The following is a 14472-nucleotide window of genomic DNA, read 5'->3' as shown; positions in this document are numbered from 1 at the left end:
AGAGGCTTTGGCCGTGGCTAGTTACCACCCTAACGACAAAGACGTACCGCGTAGAAACCGAAAGGGGTGTGGAATTTCATCCTCCTCCTAACAAGTTAGCCCGCTTCCATCTTAGATTGCATCATCACTGACCATCAGGTGAGATTGTAGTCAAGGTAACTTGTAAATAATATTAGGGTTTAGGATAATTGACTCTATGGATCACTATCGACTGCTTATCGTGCCCTTGGGCACCCCAACGGAAGTAACCGTGCATCGTGAAAACTCTATACTACTGGACTGGACCGATATTTTAGGGAAGAAAAAAAATTCCATATGTCCCAATCAGAACTCAGACAGATAAACTGTCCAGTTATTGAGATCTCTGATCAGCTGATGATTTGTTTTAAATATGGAATAAGCTCGCGCTTGACCACGATCCCACCAGATGGTAAGTGTAGATGTGGCTTAATGTGGAACGCGTTTGCCTAGAAGATGCCTAATCACTATCTTCTTAAAGCGTTAAGTTAAGTTAAAGAGTTCTTAAGAACTAGGAAACTCTTACTTTGGGAGAGAGTTCCATAACCTAGCCGCGCATGAAAACGTAGAATCAATTCGTTAAAACATGTTTGATTTGATAAGTACGACTATGTAGTTAAGTGGTAACTTACAGCTGAATGCTAGGTACCACTTACTAGAAAATCGTAGCTTTTAGTGATTGAGCTTTGAAGCAAAGAGCAAAAAAATTAGCCAGCGATCAATTCGATACGGACATTTATAGTATCAAACCTAAAGCGTTAGACACACAGACGAATTCGCAACTTGGATACAAAAATTAAATTCTATCAACAAAAAAATACATACTAAAATTAACATACAGAGATCAAAATAGTTTAAGACGATCGATCGAACGACGAAGAAAGAGTGATCATAATAATTATTGCTCATCTAATAAAATGTTGTAGGTAATAGAAACTGAGCAATGTAAACTTTGTGTCTAGGTGTATTGTGTCAATTCGTTTCTTGGATTAGATAAGAGAATGTTTCTTTTCGTCTGTGATTTTGCAGTCAATTATATACCAATTCCAGCTTCAGCACATCAGTCAACAGAATTACGTATCCCTACTAAAATATTTTATTTGTAATTAAGGGGTCATAAGGCTCTTTATTAGGTTGATAGGTACAGGGTGCCACTGTTTAGGACGTGGTCCTTCTAGTTCTGCGAAGTGTTGCTCTTTTTTTGTAGGTACCTACCACTTACAGTGGCGTAGCGTGTCTTGGAGGGGCCCTGTATCAAAATTAATTAAGGGCCCAAATAAAGTGGAAAGATTTCTGACAAAATAAACAAAAATGCACATTTAAAATAAATATGACTCACTTAACCTATGTAGGATATTTCCAACATTTGGGCGCACGCTTAACCAGGGAAAAAGAGATTGTGGATTACCTACATTTTACAAATTTTTGCTTTCACACGTAATTATTGATACGGCTGATACTACGGTCGCTACGGCCCTGACCACTTACCACCATCATTTTTTACTCCGTCAATTAATACTAAAATTAGTGTGTCCGAGACCTTAACTTGTGATTTATAAGACTGAGTAAACTATTGCATAGTCGTTACGTCGAGCGATTATAATTCGTGATACGCCAGGCTCAGTGCGATTATAGAAGCCGACAGCGTTCCACGTGTATTAGAAACTGGAAATTACATAGCGGTTTGCAAACATGGGTGTATTGACAATAGTACAGCGTTTTCTAATAGCGAATGCGTTGACAGTATACTACTCTGTACTAACTGTGCTGTTTAAATTTTTGCCGAAATATTTAATGAACCCATTCGGTGATCCGTGGGCGATGAAATTGAAGTTGGAACCACCGACGGAGCTGACTGACCCGAAGTATGGAGTTCACAAATACATTAAAGCAAATGTAAGTTATATAAAATTAAATACTTTAAAATTAAAATAGTACTCAAATGAAAAATAATTTATTAGAAGGAAATGTTTTGTGCAAGAGTTTAAAAAATTCATTTCTTTCAAGTAGGCTCAGTTTACAAGCACTTTTGATACGTCAGTTGACTATTTGTAAAGATTCTACCACCGGTTCGGAAGGCAGGTTCTGCTGAGAAGCGGCCGGCTTATTTCTGCGGCTATGAACAATTCCTATGTTCCGAATTGCAAGATATGGCTGGTATATTTAAAGGCACGTGAGGCTAATGGTTTTTAGGTTTAACACCACATGGCGGTATGGATGTTTTACGAAGTGCTACTATGGGCAATGGTTTTCACTTAGCCACTGCATTTAGTAAAGTTACAGCATTGTAACATCGTTTGTTGTTAGTGACATTTTAATTTTGGCATCCTCTAAACACAAAGTTCAAATTCGAATAAGACGTGTTATAGGCGAAAAGTTCGTCGACGAGTGATAAATTGCGGAATCGCACACCAGGACAGAATCCAATATGATTTTTCAGCATATTTCTTATATATTGTTGTGCAAATAATAACATGTATAGGTACTTTATTAATTACACAATGATTCGATCGCATCAACATAACCGTTTGACCTTACCTGATATGGCTTGACCATATCAGGTAAGTTCGCGGTCAAGCGCTCATGAACCGAATTCTTGTTTTGTCTTGTCGCTAGCCCATACCACAGATATCGAGATTCGAAACCATACCTATAGAGCATCTATAATATAGGTCTGGTTAACATTATTACTGTTAGTATTAATGTTACCTCAGAAAATAGAACGTTCTTATCGTAATCGAGTCAGTCATCATCATTAATTTTAAATAGTAGGCACATTATATTATGTAGTTATATTCGTCTTTATTTTGTTAATCACGTTCATGTTATCTCTTAATTTCCTACCTAACTACATTTTATTGGTTTTTAGTAGGGTTCAAAATTGTCGCATCAACCTGGCTATGTACTTAGCATTTCCTCTCACCAAAGGTCTGGGAACAATCGCTATATCGATAAGGCCGCCTTTGCATGCTATTCGCAATTGCAAGTTTCTCTTTTCTTTAGTATTATCACAGAATACATATCATGTGCAAGGTATTATTTTGGTTTAAATAAAAATAAAATAGATAAGTACCTACTTAAATAAATTGTAATGTAGTAAGTAGGTACAGTATTAAAACATGACTGCTTATTTCAAAGATAAATTATTATCATATGTCCTAGGTATATGTACCTATTCATCTACTATTTCGAATGCAACGTTCTCAACTATAACTGGGTGGAGCGATACCCAGTATAGGTCTATACTCTAGGGCATAGTCCCTCGATGCTGAGTCCGACCAGTCCATTCTCGGTCCAGACCAGTTTTCACCGTTGAGTTCAATAACTCAGCTGTCAGGCTTTGTAGCAGCGGGTCTAAGTTTCATTGGTTTCATGATATTTCCTCTCTTTTGCGGATCCGTATCTGCGGTTATACATTTTTATAGATATGCGGCATAATTATTACTAGTGCAAACACATGCTAGGCGCAATTCACTGTAATTACCTATCTACCATCAATTCATTGATCGAAGAGCAGATAGGTAACTAGATACAAAATTATCTAGATAGTTTCAGTATATTGCTAGTGCTTTTAGACTATTTTGTGACTATTCTGCCAGCTTTTATGTGAAAGGAGCGTAGGTATATAAATGCCTAGGCAAGGTGCCTAATCACGACTAAGTAATTGTAGAATAGGTAGGTAAATGTTAAGATGATTGTCACACAATGACTATTCACCAATTTACGTAAGAGGTAATTTACATAATAAGTTACATAGAAGGTATGGTAAAATTGCGTTAGGTCAAGGTCGTTTACCGTCAATAGTAAAAGACAGGTTTAAGATATGTATACGATTTCACATCCGCGCAGTCTTTCCCCCTGTCACCCGCATATCATGGGAGTGTCATCAACAAACTAGCCAGACTATAGGCACCTACTGAAGGAAGGTGGAAGGCAGCGGCGTATCATGCCATGCAAAGGCAGGGGCACTGTCAAAATACAGGCAAAAGAAGGGTAATTAAATAAATGAAATTAAAAATATTACCAGTAGGTAGCTACCCCCCCTGGTATCTACTAAAGAGAAATGTAGGCTTATAACATTTATACTAATACTATAAAGCTGAAGAGTTTGCTTGTTTGATTGAACGCGCTAATCTCAGGTCCGATTTGAAAAATTCTTTCAGTGTTAGATAGCCCATTTATCTAGGAAGGCTATAGGCTATTTGTTATAACCACGCGGTGGAAACTGCACGGCGTCAGCTAGTACAGAATAAACCTATAATGTCACTAGAGTTGTATAGTACAACGATAATATGTGATAAGAAGATAACCTCATTTTTTAAAAGCTGCAAGTTTTTCAGCTTATGTTCTAGCATAGATATGTAGAGTAGGCAATTATGTAGTTTGGCATGGTAGCTTTAGGACGTAGCAGGTTTCAAGGAACCAGATTCATTCAGGAGCAAAGCTGTGATTTATTTTGCACTCTGATTAGGCCTAATTTCAACATGTATTTTCAATGATGTAGAATAATAATAATCTATAGGTATCTATACTTAAAATAGAGAATTCTGTACATGAAATATATTTCCAATATAAGTATCAGGTGGTGATTAGTGATCGATACTGATGCCAAAAATTCAATCAGGAACATTTTTGTCTATCTGTCTGTATGTTCGTTACAGAAACAAAAGCTACTCGACGTTTAATTATAATTAGTAATTAGGTAATTAGATAAATAATTAATATAATTAGGTCGTACATACCAAATTTTAGTTTGTCATTGTCAGAAGTAGGAAGGTAGCTAAATTATGCTGTAATATGCACTCATGTATTGATGTCGTTGGTTACACAATTGGCCTTTACCTTACATCACACAGTTATTTGCCGGTCTTTGTTATTAACACCTATCAAATTCGTTACCTTTACAATACGTTAGCTTTTCAATACACATTAGCCTTATATCCTGTGATTAGGCTGGTTTAGCTATCATAGGCTTCTGTCTTATAAGTTATAGTAGCAAAACGTTGAGAAGGGCAAGGAGATAATATAATAAGAAAGGATATACCGCATACATGTGATGTCCATCCAAATTTAGCTTCTCTCAGAAATTGAAGAAGTTCATGTTATATATATAGGCAAAAAGAGTTTAGTGGGAACTTTAGATGCAAATAACACATTTAGATACAGTCTATTTAATTGTATATGTTGTTAGCGACGCAAACGCCTTTAATTATGTAATCTGTGCTTTACAATAAAGGGCTGAAGACGGAACGTCTGTGGTGTCATAGATAATATGACTTTGACAGCTTTTTAAATAAAATCAACGACTTTTACGCCAAGTGCCTAAGCGTCACCATATACGTTCCCGATTTAAGCCGTTTTAACAAAGCTAAAACTGTGTTTTTATTAAGCCTGGCCCTTACATATGTATTCATATTTCTACGTATATATATTCTAATATTATATAGGTAATATATATTTTATTTTTTTATGTATGGTATGTTATATTAATTATTGTATGTTGGCATTTATCTATAAGTTATTATAATTTTATTTATGCGCTGCTCATATCAAGTTTTTTTTTGTTTTTCTTTGTTTTATTATCTTCTAATTTGAATGTATTAAAAGCACTTTGATTAGTTGGTAATTATAAGTGACTGACGTCACCCGGGTCTCAGCTGAAAGTCAGCGCTGGGCATTGCTTTTTTGCTAGGAACTGCTAATGCTGAGCTGTAAATCCTTTCTGTTTGGTGTCACAGACAGTAAATATCTAAGATAGGATATAATATCTAAGATAGGATGTACCTACTGTTTGTGACAATAAAAAATAAATAAACTTATTTTCTTTCTTTCTTTAGCGCTTCTTTCGCTTATTCCTTTTTGACAATGTGTTATGAGGAAGCGAGGACGGATCACAGAAAAGAAGTCGAGTGGAGATTTTTACACAGTTGATAACCTTCTTAGTGATAAAGATGCTTGGAGGCCATTGGATCAGCTTCTACCTTCACACTTGAAGGAATTAAGTAAAATAAATTCTAATGATTTTAACTACTGTAAATTATTATAATTTATAATTTTTATCAACCTTGACGTTTCAAAAGATTGAAATCGCTTACAACAATTTTTTTCTTCTGCTAATCAAATCAGTTTTACGTTGGTTTTTCATGAATACCTTACGGTCGGTTTTGCTCGCATAGTTCCCTGTCCCGTCGGCATACGGGAATAAAATATAGCCTTTGTTACTCACTGATAATGTGGTTTTCTATTAGTGAGATAATTTTTCAAATCGGTCCAGTAGTTTCCAGTTTGTTCGTTACATACTAAAATACAAATCTTTCCTCTTTATTTTGTTTATTTTTTATTTATTACATACACATTTTGCTATTTAAGCCTAACCATAGTGCAACATAAACCACAGTTGGTTTTACTGTGCACTGGTTAGTTGGTTTTACTGTAAAGATTAAAGATAGGTATTCTGTATGTGTATACCGCAATAGTTACTTACATAATACTGCATTGATAAGTACCAATAAAAGTAAGTATGTTATAATAACAAGAATAATAAATGTGGCCGCGTAGAAAACAGGTTCGATTCCCCGCTAGAGTTTACGTGCTAGAAAAGCGGAACGGTCGGTGGGTCAAGTTATTGCACACTCGACTTGGTTAGACGAGTTATTAGTTAAGTACGGAACAGTTAAACTAGAACCCTTTCAGTTACTTGTACGAGTCATTTTATATCTATGCTAGCCAAGCGTAGTTATCTATCTATATCTTACCCGTGCTATAGACGTGCAGTTTTAACTGTGCAGATAGATAGATATATTCTTTAATGCACATAACAAAATAATATATATATAACTATAATATTCATCAAGAAATAAAATAGGTAGAAATATGCACGAAGGCGGTCTTATCGCTAATAGCGATCTCCTACAGACAACCCGCATTGTAAGATTCAAGCTAGAGAAAACGGGTAAAAAAACTGCAAAAAAGCACAGTTTTAACCCGGGCTACAGACGTTCAGTTTTAACTGTGTAATTGAAACTGCACGTCTGTAGCGCAGTTTATTGAACAGTCGAACTGTTCAATTAAATATATATGTGTAGTGTATGTATAATGTACGTCAGTTTTAACTGTAAGTAGGTATATTTTTTTCCAATGATTTCGATTATCTAGATAAACTGTATAGTTAAAACTGCGCAGTTAAAACTGAAGGTTATTAGTTAGGCTATCAATCGATTTGACGACTTTTCGTAGTTGATAGTGCTGTGGTACAACAGAGTGGCCCTGGGTTCCATTCCCAGTTCAGGTTAGTTTAGGATTTTATATTTTTTCAATTGACTCAAGCCTGGTCTGGTATTAGGTATAGGCCATGGCTAGTTACCCTACCGACAAAGAAAGACTTTATGAAGAAATAAAAGCTCAGTATTTCATAACCCATAAAATCCAAAAATCAAAATGTGCTCAGTTTGGATACCTACTTAGCGCCTAAACTGCGGTCCTGAAGGCTATATGGCCCTCCATAAACGGCCAGTGACGTTGTCTAGGCAGACTACGAGTATGGGCAAGATTGTGAGAAGGCGATTCCGTAATAGCTCCAAACAGGCCAAAACGACACCTACAAAGCTGTTGTCTCATCGTAGACTTATTGCTATGTTAATAAAAATTTAAAATTAAATGAATAATTTATAATAATAATAAATAGTTGAAAAATTAGGAGAAAAACTTTGTACCTATAAGTACAAGGTCTTCTTTTTAATTGGACACGGAAGTCGTTATACATTGCCGCGTATGTTATATACGCATATATTACTTACTTTGAGCGTAACAATATTTAAATTGGAATATTACAATCTAAAAACTACCCAGTGTTACAAACAAAATCCATTGCCCATTGCCCCATTGGCATAAAACATGGTGCTGGAATGGCGATCTCGCACCGGAAAGCGCAAGTGTTGATCGACCTCCACTATAATAGGTGGACCGAGGACATCGAGCTGGATGCTGGCGGCTCGAGACCGTTTTGCTTGGAAGTCCATGCAAGAGGCATATGTCCAGCAGTTTACGTCTATCGGCTGTTAATAATGACAATAAAAACGAAACTCATGCAATACTTTGTTAAATGTACTGTGTTAAAAAACAAGATATCATACCTATGGTTGGAAACTTAGGTTAAGATTACGTATGAAGAATACTTTCTTCGCTTCTTTGTAAGCTTCGTGAGCCTGTATAATTATACCGGCTAGATACACAGCGAAGCTGCTTAGTGAAAACTTTCGACGGTAAGTATACCCTCAGTTATGATACCTTGGTATTTTTTTCAGAACATGAAACTACATTACGTGGATAGCGGGGATCCTTCCAAGCCATTGATGTTGTTTCTTCACGGCTTTCCAGAGTTTTGGTACTCATGGCGCCATCAGATAGTGCACTTCAATAAAAATTATAGGTAAATATTATTATGTACTCATAACGACGCTCAATTTTACGGTGGTAAAACCTCTCGGGTGGTGGGTTTGAGCCTAATTTTGGACTTTTACATTTGAATTCTTTAGCTGTATCCTATGCGACTACGTCAATGTACAGACGATCAGCTGACGTCATTTGCGCCCCTGTACGGTACACATTGAGTAATTAAAAAATTTTAATAAAAAAAATTCAACCGACTTCCAACTCAAAAAATAACTTTAACTAAAAAGCAAAAAATAACATCCTACCTATGTGCTACCTTCTGATCAGTTTGAAGGCGGTGCCAAGCCAGTGATGTTTTAATTAAATACGTTTAAACTACAAAATTTCTGTGGTTATTCCAGAAACAGCTTTAATAAGGGAAAAAGACCCAGCCAGAGCCAAAGGGAAAGAGGGAAAATCGTTTGGCGTTTGGTTTTTTTTAACGACCTATTAATGTAATTATTATTGGAGTTTACTCCTTAAGAATCGATTTTTCATAAATAGCTCCGGTATGAAAAAAATCGACATCAAGCGAGTCGCAGGGATTCGCTGGATGCAGGTGGCTCAGTATCGTGATGTTTGGAAGTCCCTACAAAAGGCCTATGTCCTGCAGTGGACGTCCATCGGCTGATATGATGATGTTGATGAAAAAAATATGGACAGTAAAATTCGAAAGCGTTACCTACGTTTTTTGTGCGCAACCTATTCTGCGCACCTTTCACTTTTCAGGCGCAAGTTGAGATGTACATAGTGTATGCTGCGGGGCAACATACACCTATTTAGACAGTCGATCTGAAAGAGTAAACTGCATTCGTGCGTCGGAGTTGACACACACATTTTTTATATTATAGGTGTGTAGCCGTCGATATGAGAGGTTACGGGGACTCTGAAAGACCGGAAGGAGTGTCGTTCTACAAAATGGAGTTACTAGTTGAGGATATCAGAGATCTGATCCGGCAGCTAGGTGGGTGCAATTTTTATTTATGTACCATGAGATTGTATCTAATGTGTTAGTATTGTTTGAACTTTGTTCTAATGACAGAGATGATATAGAAAATATGTGCACGAGTTTTCTGTTTTTGTTCAGAAACCTAAAAGCAAGGGAAGCGAAGCTAAATTGGCAGGCCACATAGTTCGAAGAAGCAGAAAGTGTCTCCAACGGTGAAGGAAAACATCGTGAGGAAACCTGCATAAAAGAGAATTTTCTTAATTCTTCGTGTGTAAAGTCTGCTAATCCACATTGGGCCAGCGTGGTAGACGTAGACTATTGGACTAAACCCCTCTCACTATGAGGGAAGACTCGAGCTCAGCAGTGAACCGAATATGGGTTGATAATGGTGATGATGATGATGTTAGTTCGAATAGCTGTTGGATATTGGGTTCCCAAGGTGTTGGAAAGGCACTAGAAAGCGCAGTGTTGTTCGCTTGAAGTCCTTTCCCAGGTGGTCCGAGGACATCAAGCAGGTTGCAGGGCGCTGGATGCTGGCGCTGCTAACTTGAGACTGTTGTGTTTGTAAGTCCATGTCCAGCTGTGGACGTCCATCAGCTGGTAATGATGATGAAGATAATGAAAGCGATCTTTATCTACCTGACTATCTAAATTAGGAAAATTTCACTCTTTACAACTTCTCGGTAGCTAACACGTAGGTAGGTATTCAATAATAAGTTAACACCTAATTAGAAAATTATATAACTTCATATTGCGTATTGTACCTACTAGTTTTTGTCAGGTATACATACATAACTATTCGACATATTTATTCATATTAGAGAACGCCCGCTACTTCGTCCGCGTGGAATTCAGTTTTTCACAAATCCCGCGGGAACCAACCATTTTTCCGGGAAGAAAAGTTCCCTATGTATTAATCTACGATAAAATCTACTTCCATTCCAAATTTCAGCCAAATCGCTTCAGTACACACACACACACAAACTTTCGGCTTTATAATATTAGTGTGATTTAATTTATTTATTATCGCAGGTTACGAGAAATGTATTCTCATATCACACGACTGGGGCGGTCTGGTAGCATGCAGCCTTCGCGACACGTACCCCGAAGTTTTGCACGCTCTCGTCATGTTAGCGTCCACCTCACATGAGGCTTGGGCTGAACTTATGTGGACTACGGACGAACAAAGAAAAAAGTCAGGGTGAGTTAACTCACGTGATACAACGTCGGAGTATGCCCGACTAATTTCGATTCGAACCCATACAAGGCTCTTAGTCATGAGCTGTTTTTTTTTATTATTCTTTACAAGTTAGCCCTTGACTACAATCTCACCTGATGGTAAGTGATGATGCAATCTAAGATGGAAGCAGGCTAACTTGTCAGAAGGAGGATGAAAACCCACACCCCTTTCGGTTTCTACACGGCATCGTACCGGAACGCTAAATCGCTTGGCGGTACGTCTTTGCCGGTAGGGTGGTAACTAGCCACGGCCGAAGCCTCCCACTAGCCAGAACTAGACCAATTACGAAACCTCAATAGGCCCAGCCGGGGATCGAACCCAGGACCTCCTGGATCGGATCCAATCATCAGATCTTGACATAATTACTATGAGATAAACTGAAAAGTATACTTACTCTTAAAAAAAAAGAATTTTTCAAATCTTTCAGGCGTCTCTGAGTTATCGTTGAACATACATAAAAAAAAGATTCCGATGAATTGAAAACCTCCTCCTTTTTTTGAAGTTGGTTAAAAAGAGATCCGAGTGTGTTCTGCGATCCATAGGTACGTTTCAAACATAAAAACCACCCAGCGTGTAGCCAATAGGCATCCTTTGACAATAGATTGCGTTGAACTCTTTTCTTAATGAAAATTGTATTACGGTAATGTCACAGTAGATATAATAAGGTAATGTCCTTATTTTTGTACTAGGTATCTGCATTGATTATATCAGATTCTAAATATTTATATCAGATTATATCAGATTATAAATCTTAAAGTATTATCCTACCTACTTGGTTGTAATTTACCGAGTAGCTACGATTGAATACAAAGTCGCCACCAGTTTGGCTATTTATAAATTTAATTACATACTTACGTAAGAAAATATTTTACAGTTTACAGACTTCATAATATTAGTTAGGTATTATTTTTTAAATTAATCATTATTTTTCAGATATGTGTTTTCTTTTCGGGCACCTAAGATACCAGAACTCGCTCTGCAGTTGGACAACTTAGCCATCTTTGATCAGTTCATGCTTGTGAAAGGGAAAGACACTGTCACGACTCAAGATATTGAATGTTTCAAATATTGGTTTGGAAAACAAAGTAAGTAGGTAAAGAATAATTAAATGCCATTCAGAGGCATATATTTTTCACTATAATTTTCAGATCACTTCGTGAAGGGAAGACCTTACCTATAGGTAAGGTCTTCCCTTACTACTACTACTATATACATACTTTGGAATGTCAGAAGCATATGGTATTGAATTAGGGAATATAAAATATTCCGAAAATAACGTGTCCTATGCCACCTGAAAAAAGTCTTTTTTCTAATATGCCTCCTAAAGACATAGCCCACCTATTGAAGGCACTTCAATAAGTGGGCCATGTCTCTATGAGGTTATGATGAGGTGTACAATTTCGGATAGCAGATCATATTCTCCTACTAAGAGACTGATAATACTTTTCTTTCCAGCGGCATTCACTCCGCCTCTCAACTACTATCGCGCAAACTTCGCCTACACGTACAAGAAGAAAGTTCACAAGGAAAACGTGCCGTTCCTAGCAGTCCATGGTAGCAACGACCGTTACCTTAGCCACGCTTTGCTGGACGTCATGAAAGATGCTTACACGAATATTGAAACAATGATTGTAGACGGTGTCGGCCATTTTATGCAGCAAGAGGAACCAGTCAAAATAAACAAACTCATATCCGATATGTTGGCGAAACATAATCTATGATAGTTATTGTATTGTATTCTGTAATTATTTTTAGTAACTGCAAGTGATTAAGGTGTATTAGTTTATTTCTTGTAGGGGTCATAATTTGTTTACAATTTAAAAGATATAAAAATAATAATATCAAAAATAAAAGGTTTAATTTTTCATTTATAAACAGTTTTATTAAAACTCTAATAAAACTTCGTAGCTCCTCAGGTTACGGACTGAGTTTTGGCAATGCACTACGTTCAAACATTAATAAAGGAAGCAGTCGAAATTAACATTTTTTCTTTTTTGTATCAGCCGGACTGATTATGTAAATAAAAAGAATTACTGGTTTTCAGTAGCGATTCTAGTTACTATGTAATTAAGTATATCATATTTTATTCTCTCAAACAACTAAAGAACAACGAGGCAGCAGGTGAAGATGGAATCACAGCAGAACTCCTGAAAGCGGGTGAACAATTGATACCTACTTCCTTCCGTGATTGTTCTATTCCCTTATTCACGGAGCATTAAGGGCACAAAACCTGAGGTGTAGCACAAAAGCGTGGTGGTTCTGTTCTTCAAATAGGGTGATAACACCCTACTGAAGAATTACAGACCCATCTTGTTGTCGAGCCATGTCAACAAGTTGTTCTTGAGGGTCATCACGAATCGTATCGTAAATTTGGAAGGTCTATATCCAACAGTGGATGACCATCGTCTGGTAATCATGATGCTGATGATCATTTATTGTCATGAACCAGGGTAGCTTTATGAAAAATAGATTAAACTTTTAATAAAATAGTACTTTGTGTTTTTATTAGTAAATTCACTATGCCCTAGTCCATACCTACAATATTTTTATCAATAATTCTTCATCTTATGTCGCTAGTCGCTACTTAGTTTATCATAATAGGTACGAGTAGGTAGGTATGCGTCTACCTACTTAAAAGTTCTATCACAACGAACCCATACCAATATATTTCTTAATTCCTCGGATTTTAGCATTACATGGATTCTTTTTTTTTTTAAGTTAGCCCTTGACGTGATGATGCCATCTAAGATAAAAGCGTGCTAACTTGTTAGGAGGAGGATGAAAATCCACACCCCTTTCGGTTTCTACACGGCATCGTACCGGAACGCTAAATCGCTTGGCGGTACGTCTTTGCCGGTAGGGTGGTAACTAGCCACGGCCGAAGCCTCCCACCAGCTAGACCTGGACAAATTAAGAAAATCTCAATCTGCCCAGCCGGGGATCGAACTCAGGACCTCCGTGTTGTCTGCCATCCACTGCGCATACCATTGCGCCACAGAGGTCGTCAAAAAAGTGCAGCCAGGTCCATTACTATATTTCACGCAGACGAAGTCGTGGGCGTCAGCTGGTTAAATATATTTTTGAGAGAAAAAATAAAATGAATATGGTTTCGTTTATTCTAACTTTTAACAACATTTTGTTTTTTTAATAATCGAAAAGTATTAGAAATCTTTCTTTTCGTAACAAAAAAGAGCCCCTGGAAGATGTAAGAGACATCGGCACTTTTTATGTAAGTGAATGTAGCGCGGCAAGTGAGAAGCTCCCGAACTGAATAGATATTGAGTCCATTAGGAGAAGAGCGTTTTAGAAGTTAGTACACAAAAAACATTCCTGGCACATCAGGTAAAGAAATTCGAGTAGTTTTCAGTAAAATGTTTTGTCCTAGAAAATTATAGTAATAATAAGTCACCCTATAAAAAGAAAGACGCTGGCATCAGCCTATGCTCATCCCGCTCGTCTCGTTTTTTTCCGTCTAGTTCTGTCCTTTAAACAAACGTCCTTGTCCTCTCTTCTCTCCATGATCAAAGGAGTCCCAAACGCTTTGTGGACAGGCAGGCTCAAGGAACATATTTACTCAGGAGGGCAGGCTACGTGTATTTCTATTAATCTGTGGTGTATTTTTTTAGGTTCAAAAGTGCTAGAACTCGAAACCGTAAGGCCATTTTATAAAAAAAATAATGTTTTTGTTGTTTTGAAGCAAATTTACACAAATTTTGTCAGATTTAAGTTTGAATTTGGTAATTGTTACACATTTATTTATGAATACCTCAAGTAATATTCATCAAATATTGTCATTTTATTATCTGTAGACAAATTCATGAAAGTTCAATAAATT

At 36.9% G+C, this 14472-nt stretch overlaps 1 protein-coding gene across 1 annotated transcript; it reads left to right on the top strand.

The window, feature by feature from the left end:
• Positions 1–1632: 1632 nt before the first annotated feature.
• Positions 1633–13129, top strand: LOC112045995 (epoxide hydrolase 3). Its single transcript, XM_024082433.2, has 6 exons — positions 1633–1914; positions 8322–8446; positions 9300–9412; positions 10430–10598; positions 11571–11722; positions 12093–13129. The coding sequence occupies exons 1-6, from the start codon at positions 1711–1713 to the stop codon at positions 12356–12358; spliced, it is 1029 nt and encodes a 342-aa protein (XP_023938201.2). The 5' UTR covers positions 1633–1710; the 3' UTR covers positions 12359–13129.
• Positions 13130–14472: the final 1343 nt, after the last annotated feature.

This window comes from Bicyclus anynana, chromosome 6 (genome assembly GCF_947172395.1).
Source record: "Bicyclus anynana chromosome 6, ilBicAnyn1.1, whole genome shotgun sequence".
Lineage (NCBI taxonomy): Eukaryota > Metazoa > Arthropoda > Insecta > Lepidoptera > Nymphalidae > Bicyclus > Bicyclus anynana.
Note: the sequence above shows the minus strand (reverse complement) of the source record. Positions and strands in the feature narration are given on the sequence as shown.